Here is a 21,180-nt window from a genome sequence, read left to right as displayed (position 1 = left end):
TGCACTCTATTTCCTAAGCACGGGGCAAACCATTTCCAGTATTAGACAGTCACTATTTCTGCAGAGTGCCCAAGCCTCCGGGTGAAAAGGACGACTGTACTGTACAGGAAGGAGTACCTCAGGAGGAACAGAGCAGAAAGGAACCAGCAGCATAAGAGCTAGCAGAAGAATCCATTGATCATCTCTTGATTTTTTAAATCCAGGATTCTCCAGGTTAATCCTCAGGAACTTAATGGTTTAAGCTGACACCTAAGAATGGCTCTGGGGTAAGTGAGATGGGAGAATTTAGTAAAGAAAAAAAAGACCAACTTGTTTTGAGCATGTCTTGTCCAACCCAGCAAAGCCTGCAGCCTCCCTTAGTCTTCACAAGTGTTCCTTGTGTGAGCCATTTCCCTTTCTTTAATGGGCAACAAGTTAAAAAGGTTGAAGCACTATCTTTGGATAAAAGTAGATATGAAAGATTGAAGAGGTGCATCCTCTATTGTCAGCTCCTTGCATTCATGCCACAGAAGCACACCGGAAGAGGAGAATGCCCTTTAGTGTGCTAAACCTTGGTTTAGACATATATGCGGTAGAATGCTTCCAAACAAGGTACTTCTACAAAAACAAATACCGGGATTTGACCTACCTTGGGAGAAGACTCAAAAGGAAGTCTTTCTCTGGAGTTAACTCTTCGTTCAGTCACTAGTCCCTAGTAAGAAGCAATAGTCTTCCTATACTAAAAAATCTCCCATATTTCATTATTTGAAAGTGTTTTAACATCTTACCAATTTAAGTCATTAATTTGGCCCAAAACCCAACCAGAATTATAAGAAGGTTGTAATTAAACAGGGTATCACTTTGAATTGCTGTTGTCCTAATTCTACTATTACTGTGATATTAAAAATGGTTTTTGGTAGAAGTAAGATTAGGTATTACCTGTCAGCATGTTGCACTCAAATGCCTGGCACATCTTGAATAGTATATTTCACACATTAGTGATCTTCCTTTACCTGACAGTAATAACCATTTCAGAAGTAAAAATCCGTGCCACCTGGAATGTTTCCTGAGAATTTTGCACTTTGAGATTAAAATATTTTCAAATGGCTATCATGTTCTTCAGTGTTCAGTTTCCTTGTCAATCATCTTTCCTCACTTTTTAAATAGAAGCTTTTTTTGTCATCTCAATCCTTTTCTCCTGTTACACTTGCAGTTGTAACAATGCAACTGCATCATCAAATCAGAAATACAGTACCTGTAAGAGCTACCACATTAGATAAAATATAAAACTGAGATAGTGACATTTTTAATCATAACAAAGTACTAAATCCAAGAATTTGTGGCCCAGGGGTTTCATGCTGCTACGTTACAGAGATCAATACGTAGCTAATGCACTGGACTGCAGCATTCCTCCTTCCTGACTCAGTCTCCGCACTGACAACAGGCTTGGAGGGTTTGAGGGTGGCTGTTACCAGTGTACCAGCTTCTCCACAGGTGTAATTGTGTAGGATATACAGAGGCTGTTCTTTCTCGGGGTACTCCCTGGAAAAGAGCAGTGATGTAACCATATTGTCACCATGCTTTGTCACATGGAAAGAGGAAGGAGAGATTACTTCCACGATCTAAGTCCTAGGCTTGTATGGATATATATGTGGAACAGTGGGACTGAAATTTGAAAACATACATTTTAAGGGCTATTTAGTAAAAGTGGTTGCTAATTTCCACAATAATAGTTAATGATGCTGGAAAAAGAAATTTCCAAGTATGTGAAGTGTAGAGGGAAATCTTAAGAAAGGAGAAACAAAAGCTTGACTTTAAATTAATATGATAATATGCCATATCCCTTTAAGAAATACTACGGTGACATGCATGAATATAATAACAGATAAATTCAAATCTTAAAATTGGTCCCTAAAGAGAAATTGCTGCAATGGTGGTGAAAGTAAAGGCATCAAACTAAGTAAGTAAAACTCACTAACATCTCTCTTGCTAAAAGAAGTTTTATTCTGAAAGGAGGATTACATTTCTGTAATCCTAAAAGAGATTTGTCATCTCTTAATATGTCTCAAAAATGGTAAGGAAGTAAAGAATTTCAACTATGGCTCTGAATTTTTGCATTTTATGAAAATATTTTGTTACCTTTACTTAGATTTACAGCCTGTTCAGCCTATAAAAATACTGTAGAGAAGAAGACATTGCACTGGAGCATCTCCCATCAGCTGGTGAGATGATAGCCAAACTGCATCAGACCTCAACTGACAGGTACCTGGTGGAGCTTCTGCAGGAACCTCCAGGTTACAAGATCTTTATTAGCAGCAGCACTACCTTCCCATTCAGCAAGGGACCAGTATAAATTCTAAGCATTCTCCTTGCATAGAAGCTATTATAGACACAGAGTAGCTTAGCAAAACTCTGCTTTTTCAGTAATGCCGGTTCTGAAGAAAGTTTTTAAGTTAACAAAAAATTCAAAACACCACATAGTAGGCTCATTTAAAGAGCTTGATATACCAAAAAGATTTTGGAGGAAAAAGTGACTGGGAAAAGCAGTAAAAGAACACAGCATGTGTAACCAAATGATATCAAGTAGTACATTTATTTCAGATAGTAAGTCAGCTTCTGACAGTGGGATGTATTACAATATAGTCTCTGAAGGTAAAGGATGGAAGGAAGGTCTGTTGCTCAAGATACTGAATGTTTGTACAGTGCCTAGCACAATGAGGTCCTGGTCCTTAACTGGGGCTCCTAGGTGCTCCAGCAAAACAAACACTTTAGGCTTTAGGAGATGGACTGCATGAGCACTTTTGAAATGGCATTCCACAACATGGGTTAAATGACACCTAAGCAGCAGACTTCACCTTTTAAGCTCTGCAAGAGTAACTTGGTCCAGCAGATCTTCTCCAGCTCCAGTTTTACGATTCATCCTCCATCTACCCACCCACTCCATCCATAGTTAAAACAACGTTCACTCATCCACTGCAGTTTGGTGAGCCTCTAGGAGGAATGATCCATCCCACTTCAGTCACCACATATAAGAGGGCGGAAAAAGGAGCAGCTGGTCTCACCCTCCTCCACTCCAATAATAGACTCAGTGTCTGGCAGGTGCAGAGACTCAACACCAAGGCTGGGCTGAGAGTTCATGGACATGATACTCTTACTATGCACTGTCGATTCTTCCAGCAAACTGCTACCCATCAGTGACTCTATTGTGAAAAAAAGGGTAAAACAAAATTCTCATGATGTAATGGTACTGCAACATAAGATACAATCCCTGCCCCCCTTCAAGTCAGAAAGACACCTATTTTACCCATTTACACCTATTCTTCCCTAGACACCTATTTTACCCATTCCTACTCTTTGAGCTCTAATGGATGGAAAATACTATGTTTATTTTTTTGAACCTTACTATGGCAGGATCTCATGCAGGATTGGCTTTCTCTTTAAATAATTCACTTTGCATAAAAACCCAGGCTGCTTAGAAGAATATATAACCAAAGGGAAAAAAATCCATGTAAAAAACCCCAACTAGATTCATGTTAATTTTGAAAAAAATAAACGTATCTGCTCCTTGACCACAATACAGAAATACACCTTTGTCTCCTGTCCTAGAAAAGTGGAGGGTGAGCAATCAATCCTCATCTCCAAGAAGAACAGACTTGTATTTCTTACTGGCCTGTGGTCTCATATTTTCAGGATAAACATCTTCCGTTCTCTTAGACCATCCCCTATTTTTTTTCCTGCACTTTCTCCCCTCAGTGAGTGTGCTCCCTTCCTTACCTGGCTGTTCTCGCTCCCTGCTGCCAGCTGCTCCAATTCGGGAGTGGTGTTTCCTCATATGCACATTTCTGCTACCACTCTGGGAAAACGTCTTCCCACAAATTTGGCACTGATGGGGCTTCACTCCTTGGAGTAGAAGGGGAAAAAAATATCCCATGAATTACCAAATTGGGAGTAAAGACTTCATCAACCAAGAAACTAACAGTACTGTTTTGAAATGGCAGTTAACACCACTGGTGCTAATTATCAGTAAAAAAACAAATGAGAAATATTCCTGTCTTCTGGAGAGCAATAAGCTTCTAGAACAGAAGAGTTTTAGGTATCAGTATTGCCAGCTGTTGGAAAACTCAAGTCTGAAGTAACAAAAAGCCTTCAAGTCTCATTTATGAAAGGGAACAAGTTATTTCAAATCACTTAGTGACATGGAAATATTTGCTGTCCTACACCTAGAATAAAATGACCAAGTGCAAGGAAGTAGAGGCAAGGAAGCTATCTCCTGCCATCACACAATGAATTGCAGCATCTGGTTTACATTACTGAGCAGAGACGTGATGATGACTTGTCACCATGACAGGATTTCCATTTTACACAGCAGTCAATCATTTTCACAATACACCCCATGTATTGTATGCTGTCCAAAGCTGTCAGCTCAATGGCATGGAAGCCAAGGAGAGAGGAAAGAAAAAGCATGGAAAACTCAATCCCAAAAGTTATTACCACAGTAATATTTCCCTTCCACAAACATACCATATTCATCATGTGCTGATGATATTTAAGATAGCTGAATTAAAACAGAAGGCAGAAGTTTTGAAACACTTGCAAAATACATTTCCATCTAAGTAAGTAGTAGGAAAAAAATAAAGGAAAACCCTACCTATGGCAGAAACCCACTCATGAGAGATTTCAGATTCAAATGGTTGTAATTAATATATAGAGTCTCTCTTTTAAATAAGAAAATGGCAGCTATGAAACAGATATTCAACTTCATGACATTTTAGGAACAATTTTTAAAATAATTTAAAAAACATAATTTTAATTTAGAACCAGAAACAAGCTAAAAGATTAAAGAGTATGGGCTACAGGCACCACAAAAGGTAAGTCATGAAACACTATGACCAGAAGTTCCATAAAAACCAGGGTTTTTCTTAAGAAAAATCAAATCAATGTCCTACAATAAAGATCTTTTCTCAGAGAGATCACAGAATGTCAGATGAAGACTCTTACCTGAGTGGACAACCAAATGTTTCCGAAGGCTGGAGTATTCAGCAAAGGAGCGACCACATCCCTGTGCCTCACACAGAAAGGGTTTTTCCCCTACAAGGGAAAAGTAAATTCTTAGATTTTGGGATTACAACTTAATCTCATTGCTGAAGTCCCTGAGAACATGGACATCTCCACTCCGTTATCCCTTTTGGCTTTATGTGTGTCAGAGTTCCATCGAAATTACATATATGCTTCCTAAGGCTTTTAAAGTATTCTCTTCACCAGCTTTCACTGGTATTATTTTAAAATATTCTTAGACCATAATTCACTGAAAGTGAAGCAAGGGACCACTGTTTCTAAGTAGATCTTCAAAGTATATAAATACCAATAGAGTAATATAAAAGTACCTGAACGATGATATATCTTCTATATGTAGTTCTCAACAACCAGCTCTCTGCTTCACACACTCCCAGGATCCTGTTCCCTTTCTGCCTCTCAGCGCCAAAAATCCCATAAACTGTATTTTCCTATCATATCCTATACTTTATTTCAGATCAGGCTAAACTTGCCAAAATCCTGTGTCAGTTGTTTATATTTACATGTGGAGGAACTGTAATTCAAGGCACAATTTGTTCTCATAGGCTGAAATTTGTTATTTTTATATCACAGCTATTTTTGATTTGTCTAAGTGATGGTAAATTTGAAGGTCACTACACTAGTGCAGCGCAATATAATTAATCTGTTTTAAACAGTCTCTTAATAAAGCCTTAAATAATGCTAGAGATAACTTTTGCCTGCAACATCCAACTACAGAACTCGATATACTATGTTTAACACTATGATTTCAAGTCTTTAACCGGACCCCTCTAAAGAGTAATAGCAAGACCACAGGAGATTAAGCAAGCTATTTAAACTATTTTATTGTCTAAAATATACATAGTTCTTTCAGAGTAAACTTGTTTTTAAAGGTGTTTCTACTGTGGTTTTGCCTTTAGAAGTCCTCTCCCTACGGCTCATGTATTAGTTTCTTATCTACAATAGCACTCGACAGCTCTGAGCAAAACACAGCGTGTTCCAATTGGTGTTACAAAGCTGAAATATGTAGCAGAGTCTCAAACACTGATTGTACTTTCTGGCTTGTTATAAATATTTAAAATTTGGAAAGAAGGAAAAAATACCATTGACTAAAGTAACAGCACACAGTTCCATCTATAAGAAACTCTTTATCTATTTACACCTGCAGTTTTATAACACATTTGGTATGATCAAACTCTTAATGGCACATTATCCATTTGCAGTTTAGAAAGTTATTATTTATTCCTCCAGAAGCTACTACTCTGTTGGTTGCAGAACACTGAGGGAGGATTGTGCATGTGTCAGCTGGGCCTATTAGCTTTATCCTGCACCTTGGCTGGGAGCTTTAAGTGCAAAAGAAAACTGCAAAAACTATGGCTGCTGTTACTACGCATTCAAAATTTTATTATTGGTATATATAATTTTTAACTACATCCCAACATCTGCCCCCAAACTATGTGTTCTGGCTAGACTACATAATCTTTAAAATAGCAACCTTTTTCCATGTGTGTCTACAAACTACAAACCATACGGCTATGTTTAAGTAAGGCAGAAGGCATAAACAGCTGCTGGCAGCCCACATAATCTGTGATTTCATTTTACTAGAGAAGCCTTGTGCTCTCAGAGTTGCCAAGGTTATTTTGAAATGTTAACCAACAGTAATCCAATGCTACCTTCCTAGGCCATCAGGCAATCTCTAACAATATTCCAAGAAGCTTGAACTGGGCCATTTGTTTGAGTGTCATGATAACCTTGAGGCTTCAAAAAACTAAACAAAATCACCAGAATATTTGCTATGAACTTTGCTAACTATTAAATTGCTGGTCATTTCAGCAGTAACTTGTGTGCCTCTCTCAAGCAACTTTCTAGGACAAAACCACTTAAAGTACTTCATGCTGTTCTCAAGACTTTGGCTGCTACACCAACTTCTAAAAATACTGGCAAGGCAGGATCAAATTCTGCAGAGGAGACAGCATAAACAAACCATGTATAAAATACAGCATATGAAATAAAGGGCCTCGTTTTATTTACTATAAAAAACTGAGCATGAGTTGAAAGTACACAGGCTCCAGCACACAGGAACATCCCAAATTAGCATTAGCACAAACAGAGAAGTTTGCACACCAAAATGCTCTTTTCTAATTAATGCTTTTTTCTAGTTTTCTTTGCTACTATATTTTTTCTACTCATTTCACTGTATTCCTCATTTCCCTACATGTCCCAAATGTCATTCTATAAGCAGCATAAGTAACACAAGCTACTCAGAGTCAGGCAAATGTCAGTACAGCTACAACAGTGTCCACAAGGATTCCACACTGGAGAAATATCTAAGCTATTGAGCCTTTCAGGAATTTCAATTAGCTTCTAAATAAAACACAATTACAGAAGTCATGTTCACTAACTATTCCCTTTCTAACAGCCTGGTTTCCCCCGTAAGAACACACACCCCTCCCTCCTTCACACAACTGGAGGAGGGGAAGGGAATCTTCAGAACATGGGTCTGAGCAGAGTACAGCATCACCACACAGTATTTGAAGGGTGAAACCTCTGTGAAACTACGCAGGATAGTAAAAGAGGTAAGCAGTTGATTTATCTGACCTATAGATCAATGTGAATTGATCTATATATAGATCTATATATAGAAAAGGGACATTAATGGAGGGCAAAGGTAAACAACATAATACTCTCAAAAGTTTGAGGATGAGGAGGAAGTGGTTTATTCCTCAGGAAAGACTCCACCTCTGCAGATCACAAATAGGTGAGGTCTAAAACACACCAGTGTGAATTCGTAGGTGGTTCTTCAGATTTCCAGCTGTTGTGAACTGTTTGCCACAGCCTAGCTCTGTGCACACAAAGGGTTTTTCACCATTGTGAGTTCTCATGTGCACCTTCAGCCTCTGCAAGACATAGAAACTTTTCCCACAACCTTCTGCTGGGCAGGTGAAGGAGCGGTCATTCCTGGAAAGCAACAAAATAGCTGTTTCATTACCATTACAATACTACAATGTATTTTTTCATGAACACTTTTTTTTTTATTAAACATGGGCACCTGTTAAAAATACAAATATTCTAAACTGAACACTAACAAGGACCTGCAAAAGTAATCTAAATCTGGTCAAAGTTCTTCAACATAAAGCAACCAACAGGCCTAGTATATATAAGAGTAATACCAGGTTTTCACAGCTTTTTGATGTCAAAACCTAACGTTATCTCAAATATAGAGCACAGTTTTTCAAAGTCATAAAAACATACAGCTTTATTCTGCTCACCGGTGTGTTTTCAGATGATACTTGAAGTGAGCTGGCCACACAAATGTCCGATCGCAGCCCTCAACTGTGCACTTCAGCTTCCTCTCCACACGAGATAAATGAGGAATGGGGCCAGAGTCTTTCGGCTGCCCATCTCCTGAGCAAAGATGAACATTTTCGCCTGGAAAAAAAAGCGCCCACTAAAATCTAAAAACCTTACAGGTTACTGTCATGTGTCAAATTTAATAGAAAAACCAGCATCATATATGATACAGGATTGTAAAGCAGGTAGGTGTCTGGCTACTAACTGGTTAGCATGTCCTACGTGCTGCTGCATAGCCCGTAACAGGGATCAAACAAAGATTTGCAAACCTTACCAGGCCCATAAACTATTCCCAACAGGCCATCTGGATCAGACCAGCTACTACCAAATCAGGCTTATCACAAAAAGAAAAGAAAGCTAATGCACCATAAATTGTAAAAGTGGTCTCTACCTGAATATCAACTAATCAATTTTAAGTATCAGCCAGGATAACTCTTTTTAAAAACACCTTAGCTAAAATAAGAGATACTGCATTTGTTTGCAATTATTTATTAAAATAATTAAGTCCCAAAGCATATGACTAAATCCAATTATGTATTCTCCAGAAAACTGATCTCCAAACTCAGTGGAGCTAAAAAGAAAGTATCATTTACAGTATGCATTAAAAACAGTCCCCTGAAAGTGAAAACAAAAGTTGAAAAACAAGCAGCTGCAGTGAGAAAGAAGATATTCTTTACATGTACCAGAAGACAGGTAGACTAAAATGGAACAGCTGGCTCCACTAAAGTTCATTCCCTCAGAAAAAAACTAAGAGTCTCTTTATATTGCAGAAAAAAACCACAGTTGTCCTGTATAATTCTGTCACTGATGATTTGAAGATTCCAGAACTGATTAAAAGCAAGAAAGAACTAGAGGAAGAAACAACCTGAAACTAGGGACCTTGTATGGAACATTCAACTTTTAAGACACAATCTGGGGATTTCCTACCATTATTGCTTGCTTTGGCATTCTTTGCAAGCTGTGCCCGAGTGGCAGCAATTAAACTGTCATGGGCCAATTCTTGCACTCGAAGGAACCATGGGGTACTGCTGTCTGTGCTATCATGAGAGAGAAAGTCATTCCCAGAATCTTCTGCTTCATCTTGAACAAACACCAAGTGCTCTGCGGGAGATCCAAGCCCTAGAAAAGAAGACAACTTTGTGAAACAGAAGGATAATATAACAGAGGGAAATTTCTTTTGCTTCTCAGAGGCTGGTGTTCATGGCATAGATGGCACAGCTGCACTGAAAAAGTCTCCACTGACCTCTACCTTGTAGAAAGCTGTTAATGACTAAATGCTCCTACAATATCCAGTAATGCCTAGCAAATTTCATCATCTTTCCTCTTCATAAGCAGCAGGGACACAGTTGTATCTCCCGCATTCTGCTGAGACATATCCAGCCAAATGACAAACAGAAGGAGAATTACCTGCTCTTGTTAGGTTGAGAAGAATAAATGAAGTGCTGTCACTGGGCTGGAGGTCTTGCAATAAACTAGAAGTCTCTGGAGTTGACAGAAGTTCAGATGGTTTCTGTACATTCTGTGCCCTTGTCTCCTCTCCATCAGGGCCTACATTTACCTGGAGACTTCTCAAGACAGCAGATGAAGAAACATCTTTGGAAGGATTAGTGTGACTTGGAGAAGTGAGATCTCTTTCATCATCTAGTGAGGAAAGTGAAACCAGAGTAAATAAAAGTATAAATACATTATGACTATGTGAGGATAGAATACCCTTTTTTCCGGAAGATTTTGTTACAAGGAGACAGAGTTTTCGCTAGGAAGGCTTTCTGCCTAAAAGGTAACTCTCTCAAAGGCAGTTTCAATGCCTTCTCACCCCTGCATACCAAGGGAAGTGCTCAGCCTCTCTCTCTGATAAATGAGAGGAGAGAGAGAGAGAGAGAACAGTTACAGAAATGCTACAGGGCCGTTGTGGCCCGGGGAGAGTCAGGGGGCGGGGGAGGAGGGGGACTAGTGATGATAAAGCCCAGGAGCAGGAAGTTTGCCTTTCCCCTGAGGCTCGGTGCTGTCTTGCAGCGCTGTGAAGTTTGTAAGTTTTAATGTCCTTGCCTCCAAAATAAACCTTTTTGAATCCTTTCCACCTTGGGGAAGATACTTGTGTTTATTTTACCTTACAGACTAAAAGATATCTATGAAGTTATTTTTCTAGAAAAAAATAGAACTTGAGAGAGAACGGAGGAGCAAGTAAGTTTCTAACCAGTCCAACTAAATGAGAAGTTTCAGCCACCCTTCCGAACTTGTTCCTCCATCCCTGGAATGTCTTATCAGCAAGAGGCAGTGGGCCAGAGTGGTGCAGTAAACACAGCTGTATGAAGGGCAGGGTCACAAGATGTGCCACACAGATTTTACCTGGCAACATCAGTCTGTTGCATTCTGAGGTCTCAGTAACAGGAAGGAGGGAAAGACAGGTGATGTCTTTTGGTTCCGATTCCACCAGCCCTTGCCCCAGTGGAATAGAAGTATTCTGAACAAACTGAACCAGCAGCTGAAAAAAGATACTGAAGATTAGGTCAAGAGCAGCACAAATAATTTAAAAAGGTACTAAACTCAGTCAGTCCAGTAGTCCCAACTATCTTGTAGGAGACACTGACTATAATCCCATGAAAACACATGGAAGTAAATGAAAGCCTTTCAATTTCCATTAATGACAAAGAAGGAATTGTTTGTATTTGTTATCTCTGAAATACCTAAAAAATTCTCATTTCTTTAACATACAATAAACATCTCTGGATTATTGCAGACTAACCTGAAGGCTATTTAGTCTATGTTCCTTTTTAATTATATTTTACCACTTGATACTTTACTATGCTCTAACCCTTCAAGTAAATGTGTTCCACACTCAGCCTTTGGTACAGGTATTTTTCAAATCATTGTCTTTAAATCCTTAAATGAAAGTTAGCTTTTTTTAAAGTAAAAAAGCAATCAAAAGACTGGTTACAAAGATGTCTAGCTTATGGCTATTCAAAATAGGCATATAATGATCACAGAAACAAGGCTGGGATGACAAGGGGGCAAACACAGAGAGCCTTATCCGTCCCAATCAGCTACTCCTAAAACCATCAAAGATGGACAAACAACATGACTACTAAGGGGACTAACAGAAGAAATCCTCTCCAGAATACTACACAAAATAAGGGAAACTATTGCATAAAGATTTATAGGACTTAAACTGAGATGCATTCCCTGGGGAGGACTTTGGGACTGGATAAAAGATTTAGGGGATTGTACAGGACTTACTGTACTGTTCAAGGGAAAGACCAAGAGTAGGAAAGGGATCAAGATGGATCGGGGCAAAACAAACACAGGAAAATGGAGAAGGGAGGATAAAGAAAAGTGGCCTGTTGCATATAAGCAGAAAGTTGGTCAATTCAGTTGTCTGGTGCAGTCTAATCATCACACTCCATCCTGTCTTCTTTGAACTCCACTCCTAAGTACTCCGTGTGTGATCCCACTCTCTAGAGTGGGTCTCTAGTGACACACACTAGTCTCTAGTTTCTAGTTTCTAGTGTGTGTCATATGCTAATGAACTCCAGACTAGTTGGCAAGCAGAAAAAGCAGCATGGGGATATACCTCAAAGAAATCCGTGAAGGTTTTCTCTAGCCAGCAACCCTTGAATACAGGATCAGGCATTTTGTGCTGCCTGTGTTTCTGTGGGTAAAGCTATGAGCACTCTGCCAGTGTTCATCTGTTTGGTGCCGCATTGTTTGGAGTCACATCTGTACTCTGTGTGTTGTGTGCACGCAACTCTTTTCAAATAGGTACTAAACCTCACTAGTGGCTGGATCTAAGATCAGAATTGAAAAGCTGCCCTCATGTTTCTTGATGGGCCCAGAGCATTCCATGCAGCAGATTTAGCCATTCTTAACATCAGTCAGCTCTGGCAATGCAAAAATTACTTCCCACCTAACTCCTAAAAATCTCAAGTTATAAAAAGGAACCTGACATTTGAAAAGGAACAGGAAGTCAGAGAAACGCCTCTTCTCGCCCCTGAAAGTCTTCCCTTATTTAACCAAGTTCACAGCAGCAAAGCATGTGCCTTGTTTATTCATTCTGTCCCCTTTACAACATCTCAAGCTTTTGTCAGAGTACAAGATGTAATGCTGGACTACTCTCTACCTCAAAGGCATAGACACAGAAATAAGACTCTCTTTTTTATGTTACAAGTGCCACAGCATTCCATATTAAAATATTTTGATTTAACAAAGGAAGTGCTGCTGGGAGTTAGGAGATAACTTTTGCAATGGACCGAACAAATTCTGTGAACGGTACAAGCTTTCGTAAGCACAGTCTCAAATCCCTCCCCTGCATGGAATTAAACTTCTGGAGACCAGAAAGGGGTCTGTTGTAACACACAACTGTAACACACAATTGTTTTACACAGTTGTAACATACCAAGACACGTATTTTGCATTTCAGCAGAAATACTGCTCAGAAACTGTATGTAGGATCTATTTATTTGCTTACAAGTTCTGTCAAACAGACTAACTCCTATACTCACACCCTCAAATTTTTTTAAAAAACATAGAACAAAGAAATATGGAAAATAACAATACACCATAAACTTAGTCCTCAAGTCACTATTCCTTACCTCTAGGAAACCCCTTGACATAAAGATCCTGCATTCTGCTGATTCTGCTTCTGTCTAGCAAACAACTGTATGTAGCAAAGTTCCTCTGTCTTTGGCATGTAGAAGGAAATTTCACACAGAGCCCAGATGGAGTTGTCTGTACAGTGAGATGGTTCACCAATGTCAAAAGAAAGAGACTAAAAAAGCATGATGTGCCCATGGTATGTTTGTGATTAAAACCCAACAGTCACAAATAATTTGATTCTTATTTTGTGTGTTGTGATTGTCTTAGTACTTAACTTTTTTACTAGCACCTAATTCCAAATCATTCCTGTAGCAAATATCAGCTTTTTAAGCTTCTCCTACACCATGACAAAGCCTGTTAAATCAAAGAAACTGTGAAGAAAACTTTTTAATTGTTTGTGCTCTGATTTCTCTATGCTTATTTCCTCATGAAAACATTAGAAATACTGATGCTTCCTCGAACAGCTTTACCTCAAAGAGTTACTGCTGTCAGAACCCTGAAGCCTTAACAGCTCTGATTAGTCTCACCTGGGATGCTCACACTCTCTCTCCAGGGGCTCCTTTTAAGCTCAGCCTGGGCTACTCATTCCATTCCTGAGCTGTGTTATAGGTTTACCTGTCTCAAGCCTTGTCTCCTGGGTGAACCTCAGATTTTTACTGCATCTGTGTCTCCAGCCCCATACCATGCTGCTCCTGAGTGGACTTTGGATAGACTCTGGACCTGGTTCATCACTTTCCCTCATCCAGGGCTGTGGATTCCAGCATCTGTCTCTGCCTGCCATGCTCAGGTGCTGCAGTATTGCACCCTGGTCAGTGAGGGTACTGCCTGGGCTTGGGATCACCCTTGGCTCCCTGCCCATCCTCCCTTAGGAGCAGCCTGTCATCACTGACAACTATGAAGGTACAAATTAAGTCCTGAAGTCATTCAGATGGCAATATGCCTTTTGAACTATGACACAAGCCAGGCTGCATTTTGAAAGGTTAGAATTGTTTCATCTTATATCTAAGATTATCCACAGGACCCAGTAAGAAGAGAGAATTATTTTTATGTTGTCAAAAAAATACATAGGCAATAAGAGACAGTCCCTCCCCCATGCATTCTAATTTAGGATTCAAAAAATAGCAGAAACGGGGTAAAAAAGAGGAGAGTTAGGAATAATGAGCAACTAGAAGAAAGAAGCAGGGGACTAAAAACTGTGAGTGGTTAGATAGTTCTAAATTACTGGATTGTCTTTAATTTCAAAGCTGCTGATTAGCCCTACTGCTGCTTATTCTACCATAAAACACTTGTTTTATGGACTCTTTTATTTTCATACAAAAAGACCTAGATGAAACTTGCCTCCTACGGAAGGAAAGCTTTGCTTTAAAACTTCCACTTCAACACAGCAGCATTAAGCCACTAGGGAAAAGCAAAATGCAGCAGCCACAAACAGATTCTCAGAAGTAAAGAGGTCCTTTTAATTTGCTTCGTAAAGTAATAACAAGCTAGTATTAAAAGGGGGCAAATGAAGCAGAAGGAAACAAAAGGATGCAAATCATTCTTGTTATTAAAATTTGGAATAAAAAACCTTCACATAAACTAAAGCAAACCAATCACCAACTCTACATCAAATAATTCAGAGAAAATAAAAGTTTTCATGCTACAGTTTTACCTTGACAGATTTTTCATAAAGCTTCCTGTTCAAAATCATTAAATACCTTTGTGGACAACTACAGCAACTGGAATATGGGAAAGAACTCATTACAAACATTGTGTCACACTTTTTAAAGTTTCTTTTAATATGGTTTTACAGCTGAAAGCAAATAGGAAATTATAAGGGTATCTGGTAATTGGCTCTTCAGCACAGAAGTCTAGGAATAGCAGAGGTGATAAATTAAAAGCACAGATACACAAGCTCTAACAAACTGCCGATAAGAGAGTAACAAAATCCAGAACTCCTGGGACACTGATGGATGGGGCCATTACAGGAACAACTTGAGTGTGACCTTGAAAAAAATTCAACCAGAAACTTTGTAAGGAATAGGAACAATATTATCACAGGTTACCAGAACACATCTCACAGGCCAAGAGCAAACTTCTTATGGGATACGGGGGAAATTCTGGGACTGGGTAAAACTTATTAAGATATCTTTAGTTGAGACCTTGGAAATGTAAAAAATGTATGGATGTTTAGGGGAAGGACCAAAGGGAGAGATCAAGACAGATAGGAGAGAAACAACCATTGGGAACAGACGGGATGGGAGATAATATGTGTCGACTACATGCTAGCAGGCTGCAGGTTGCTGCTCTGTCTCATCATTGTGGTCTAGCCCATGTTCTCAAATGCTTTTTGCTTCTAAATAGTTTCTGAGTACATTCATCTGGTTAACTTCACTTTGAACTAGTCTGTGAATAGAGGAAACCACAACCTGGAAACCCAAGATCCTGGCCAGAGGCTGAATTAAAAAGCCCAAGGCCTGGAGACGGATACCAGAAGGACTCGAGTTTTGGCAAAGACTGGACAGGTGCATGACCAGGAACATGCATGTCAGCCAAGTGAGGACATATATGTCATATGCTAGCAGATTTCAAGCCTGGTTACCTGATAAGTAGGGACAGGATTAGGCCATTTGTAGTCTTTCTTTTCTACATGAATGCCATTTGTGTTTGAGAGTGCCACTAAAAGCACTATCCTGCCATACAGCCATAGATGTCTGTACCGTCTATGTGGGCACATTTTTGGCAGTTCAGGCTCAGCCTCACTTTTGTGTGTACCTGGAAACAGTCCACTGGTCTCATGTCTGAAGGACCAGGAAGGGAAGAATCTTGTGGATGCTACAGTTTGGCAGATCTCATCACCACATAACATCTGGCATCACAAACAGGCCCCAGACGGGCTGTAAGTATTCCCAAGATGGTGACTGTAAAATCCCTACATATGGAGGAGACTGATCCTTCTGCAAATATGATCAAAATGGTAGAATCTGTAATGAAGCAGACAGGTCATCTTGGGCACCAGGGGAACTTAATGTACAGAATATTAACAGAACACAAATGGAGGAGGCTTTGCTCTATAGCTAAGAGATCCCTTAGAATTTGAAATAAATTTTAATATTGTAAAAGGACATTCTTGACTTAGAGATTCAAACTTTATGGGCCAGACACGAATCACACAGGGAGAATCTATAAACCTTGGAGGGACAAAACAGGCAAAGTTCGGCTGCATCTTGCTATAAAGAATTTTATTTTAGCTCTGCCATATCACCATCTTGAATATACCCTCCTTAACTACTTCTTTTGAAATACCACATAACTCTGAAAATTCTGTAAGTAATGAGGACACTGCAGGTATTAAAAATGTAAAATATTTCTTAGCTCTTGTCACTAAGCAAGTAATTGTCATCCCTGCTGGTCAACAAGAGATGGCTGTACAGGATGATTCCAGGGTCTGTCACTGAAAGCAGTGCTGAATGCTTGGGTTACCGAGAAACTTCTTATCTGTCCCTGACGCGAGAGGGGAAAAAAAACCCACGACAAACAACAAAGAAAAATCTGTTGAAAGAACTGAGAACCCCTACTAGAGATCCTTAAAGAAACAAACAAAAAACCCACTACAGAAACAAATGATAACACGGCCATCTGGATGGATCAGGTTAAGTTCGTGTCCCACAACAGACAATTCAAAAGCCACGAAGTGTTAGGCAGCTGCTTTGGTTGAAGTAGGAGTGGCTGGGAAGGAGAGGGGAAGAAGGTTCTCCAGTACTATTGTTCAGATCTATCCTCCCACTGGACAGCTGGAGAGCTAGACTAGACTCCCAGAGCAGCAGAGACCATTAATCGATAACATTTCTGTTCTAAATTTAACCAGTGAACCACTACAAAACAAAGAAGTCAAAAGAAAATTTAGCAGAGAGAGAGGAGAAAGGAGGGGTCGGAGCTGAAGGGTGTGGAGGGCAGGAGACTTGCTAGCTAGAAACTGGGATGTCCTCCTGCCATACAGCCTCTGGGGAACTAATTAATTCACAAGAGTCTCTCCTTGTGAGGCACTGAAGAGGAGAGAAAGGATCTCTAAAATATCTCTCTTCACTCCCCTTTCAATAGCTGGTTCAATTTGTAGAACAGAGTTGTAGTTCACTTGATTGTGCTAAGAGCTACCCCAGCAGCAGAAAGCACCTTGCAATGGACCAGTGTGGTGGAGGTGGCTGGAAATACTTGCAATTGTAACAAATCACCCTGAAGGTTTAAAGCATGCAAAGTGCAGATCTTATCAGGTCCCTGAGGAATATTTGTAATACAGCTTTGGGGGGCAGGGAAACCAGAGGAAAAAGTAGATCCACCTCCTCATACAAACTGTCTCCAAGCAACTTTAAAACTTTCTTCACCTCTACTCAAGCATTAAATGTTTAATGGCACCTTGATGGCTTCTTTAGGGATAAAACCAGTAGCAAAGAAGTCTGTGCAATCCAGACATAGTGCTTTGATTGATATTATCTAGATGTCACACAAATACAGCTAGCTCTTAATTAATACCATTCTCACATGGTAGGGTATCTGAAAGAACATCTGTGGTTATGAGAACTGTAGTGCCGTGGCTCACCAGAGGATATAAAATCAGGACTGACTTTTAGAGATACTTGAACTGCTAGTTGGGAAAGGTGTAAAAAAGGATATCTACCAGTTTTACATCAAAGGAGTACAAAATAGTTCTAAGTTAACTCTCAACTTATGTAATCAGAATCGGAAAAAGAGGGCGTGTATACATGGAAATGGATCAAAATTTGTAGTATAAAATAGCCTTGGTCAAGATTGAGAAGCATGGATTAGAAGATAGCATTTACAGAAAGGATGTCCTCTGCAACAACCACTGCAGCTTTCATGCATCAGGATTGTTCTACTGGAGAACGGCCAACTCCTGTTCTGGGCTTGCTGGGAAGGAAATGCAACTCTGCTCTGGGGAAATAGGACTATTATGTAAACAAGCCTAATTAACAAATACCGTACTCAGAGAAAAGACAAGGCCCAGTTACAGCTGCTACTTGAGGAACCCACTTGCAGATGGAAGTAACAAAATTCCCCCCACCTTATCGTTCAGAACTGGGAAAAACAAATGATAGAAAGTATGAGATATCAATGACAAGGCAAGAGAGAGAGGAACTCCTTGTAGGTCATGCTGAGACTACTCACAGCTACGAATTTGCAGCTACTTTTCCTGAATAGTGTGATGGAAGAGCTTTGGCTGCTCTATTAAGAAACAAATGCCTTACCACATCACCTGGGCTGTAACAAATTACCAGCATGTAATCATAATTCTTTTCAGAGTACCATTTTAAGGTGCACGCTGTATTGCTTACTGAAAAGGGATAAAAACAAGACTCAATAAAACCAATTCAGACTTGCAAACTTCCCCAAAAGGTTGTATCATGTCCTCTGTTTTAGGACCTTAGCTGTTTGCAGCTGAGAACCAGAACAGCAAGGACACCAAGTGATACAATCCTCTGCACCTTTTAAGTGGGGGAATGTACAGGAAGCTGGCCAATGGCATTTAACCTGAAAGATAAAGGCAAGAAACAGCAGAGGCAGCAGGTGACTGTGTTGAATGTAACAAACTGCAGACACTTGTATCTAGCACATTATAGGTAAGAGTAACAAACCCAGAAAGCCTCAGAAACTGATCAATGGGCTACTGCTGAAGGGAAATCTTGAAAAGGTTCAACCAGAAATTTTAAGTGGTAAGAAAACATAATTGTCTTTGGTAATTGGAATGGGTCTCATAGGAAAGACCAAACTTACTATCCAATAAAACAGAGACTGCAGGATGTGTTAAGCTTATTATGCAATGTTTAGGGGAAGGATCAAAGGATGAATCAAGGTGAGTAACTGAAGAACCAGGGGCAGAGGGGAGAGAAAAGACTAGTTGCTGGTCAACACTGTGCCTGATTACTGCAGTCCCTTCTATCTACTTACTGAACATATTCCTAAATATTCTACCCACAAGTGAGTCCACTGCTAGTGAACTTCCAGTTGACTTAATGTCAGTAGGCTACCATAGTCCAGAAAAAACCAAAAGGATTCCAGCCGGAAACTGGCCCTGGGCACAAAGACTTTAGGCCTGGCAGACATATGTGAATGTGAGTATGCACGAGTAGAGTGATGACAGGGTATAGCTACAGTCCACTAAAAATCTATTGTTCATGCTTTAGTGTTTATCTCTTAGAGGTACTTTACCTGTGTATGTGAGGATGTGTTTGTGGCCAGCTGTGCATGCACACAGGTACATCACTGCAATTTATGCTCACCTGTGCCACTGGCTGGACCTGGGAATGGTCTGGCAGCCTCACACCGAGCAACGAGGATCCCCTGGGTGCTGCTGCCTACCATTTCTGCCAACTGCTTCATGGAAACACATATACTTTAAACAACATAACTGGCTGATACTAATAGAATAATTCAGACTCCCCAAAACCAAGTAAAGTCAATTTGGTTTAAAGGGAAAGAAGTAGTCAATATGGTAATTTATTTTATTCTTGTAACAGAAAGAACACTATAATAGTGGAAAAAAAATGTAACCTGAGAACAGGTAGGAGTATTGGCTGATACTTGAAATACCTGCAATATTCTTTAATCTTTTACCATTCAAATCAAAACATGGAAGCATTAGAAGATGTCACTGAAAACACTTAGAAAACTTAATATGTAAGCAGCAAACTGAGGAAACTCATTGAACTTTTTCTAAGTGTTGCCCACAAATGTTCCTGGAAACCAAACCCAGTTCATAATTGCTCACCTCAGGTTTGGATTCTAACTCATCCGATAACATTGATTCAAGTGTCTGATTCCTGCAGCTGTCCTCAGCAAGGCACAATTTATTTATTTTTTTTCTTTTAGTTCAGAGAGAACAACACTCCCTGCTTATTTTCATATTTTCCTAAGTGTAAACCAGTGTGGTGGTCCTTCTGTGAGAAGCTGTGCTGCGCAAATATTCAGTTTAACCTAAAACAACAGAAAACGAAATATAAAGAAAGAGGAACTGAAAAGCAAGAGCAAAGCGTAAAGAAGTGAACACGTTCCAAGTAACTGTAAAATATACTTTGAGGTACTGGGAAAACTCATTTACCAAGGCTCCTGGATTTCTGTTTTCATTGAGTCAACAAAATAACATCCTAAATTACTATGAAAGTAAGTTTTAAAGGCTATTTACCACATTTCCTTTGCAATCGTTCATTTTCAATGGAAAATTGCATTGTTTGTTCTGGAAACTTGTGGGATCAACTGCAAATCACATAAATCATGCAAGAGACAAGGAGGTTGAATTCCCAGCCTTCAAAACAGTGGAATTATCCAAACTGTTGATGAAAGGGAACCATATACAAACAACCTGTCACCAGGAAACCTCATCTTTTCCCATCATTTGAGACCTTACGTTTCTGATTCTGTGATAAATCCTGGTGAGTCCACATAAACGGAAGCTATTTCATAAATACCTATATGATGCTTCTTCTTTGGGCTAAAAGGGGAAAATGAGAACAAGCTGTATCTATTTCTGCCTACCAGGAAAGCACTCGGACACTGGCGGTGGGAAAAGAAAGTGAATTACGTACAGTTCTCTTCCCCTTCCATCACAATTACCAATCTATTGACTACGTTAAAAAAGAGAACCTAAAACTACTCCTTTAGCACTCAGGACACCAAGCAGTGCGGCACGGGAGCTTCGCCTGCCGCGAGGGAACAAGACAGCACACACAGCGACCGCAGGGTAACTCAGCCTGCCGCACGCAGCGAGCCGGGGCCCGGCAATCCTCCCGCGCCCACCCGCTGCCCCTCGCAGCTCGCACCCGGCACAGCGGGCCCCAAGCGAGCCCAGGGGACGAGAGCCAGCGCTGCCAGGTCCAGCCGACCACGCTCCGGCCGGGAGGGCACGGGGGAAGCGCGGCGGACCCCCGGGGAGCAGCGCGGACAGGGCGGAGCGCCGCGGCCCGGCGGGGCAGGTGCCACCCGCCCGGCCCGCGGGCGTCCGGCCGCCGCCGTGAGAGGCGGCCCCAGCGGCGGGGAGGGGAAAGCTGGGCCGCCCCCCTCACTCCGCGGCGCGCTGGGCGCCCGCAGCCCGCGGAGGGCGGCGAGTCCCGGTGGAGCGGCCGAGCCGCCTCCCCGCCCGCCTTACCGGCATCTCCGCTGCCCGGACGTGACGAGCCCCGCCCGGAAGTGCAGCGCACCACCCGGGGGTGCGCGCGG

The 21,180-nt window shown here is 40.6% G+C and overlaps 2 protein-coding genes across 9 annotated transcripts in view; one reads left to right on the top strand and one right to left on the bottom strand.

The window, feature by feature from the left end:
* FAM161B (FAM161 centrosomal protein B) overlaps positions 1-7,999 on the top strand; it is a 15,363-nt gene extending 7,364 nt beyond the window's left edge. For 4 of the 7 annotated variants that reach the window (XM_039389711.1, XM_039389713.1, XM_027720056.2 and 1 more), the window contains one exon: positions 65-2,066. In XM_039389711.1, the coding sequence (XP_039245645.1) occupies positions 65-155 (91 nt within the window). In that variant the 3' untranslated portion in view covers positions 156-2,066. Of the gene's footprint in view, positions 1-64; positions 2,067-2,128; positions 3,555-7,450 lie in introns of those variants that run through there. The other 3 variants (XR_005566607.1, XR_005566608.1, XM_039389712.1) reach the window with 3 other exon arrangements.
* ZNF410 (zinc finger protein 410) lies at positions 2,546-21,180 on the bottom strand. 2 transcript variants are annotated; one of them, XM_027720102.2, is made up of 10 exons: positions 21,110-21,180; positions 19,736-19,941; positions 10,729-10,864; positions 9,790-10,023; positions 9,310-9,501; positions 8,301-8,460; positions 7,808-7,989; positions 4,978-5,067; positions 3,754-3,879; positions 2,546-3,179 (listed from the first exon to the last, which is right to left on the bottom strand). In XM_027720102.2, the coding sequence occupies exons 2-10, from the start codon at positions 19,766-19,768 to the stop codon at positions 2,995-2,997; spliced, it is 1,338 nt and encodes a 445-aa protein (XP_027575903.1). In that variant the 5' UTR covers positions 19,769-19,941; positions 21,110-21,180; the 3' UTR covers positions 2,546-2,994. The 2 variants fall into 2 exon arrangements, with proteins under 2 accessions (XP_027575903.1, XP_027575905.1); XM_027720104.2 differs by lacking the exon at positions 21,110-21,180 and adding an exon at positions 20,784-20,993.

The sequence above is a fragment of the Pipra filicauda genome, unplaced genomic scaffold, assembly GCF_003945595.2.
Source record: "Pipra filicauda isolate LSUMZ 115617 unplaced genomic scaffold, ASM394559v2 scaffold75_size2874737_pilon, whole genome shotgun sequence".
Classification (NCBI taxonomy): domain Eukaryota; kingdom Metazoa; phylum Chordata; class Aves; order Passeriformes; family Pipridae; genus Pipra; species Pipra filicauda.
This window is presented reverse-complemented; position numbering and strand designations above follow the sequence as displayed.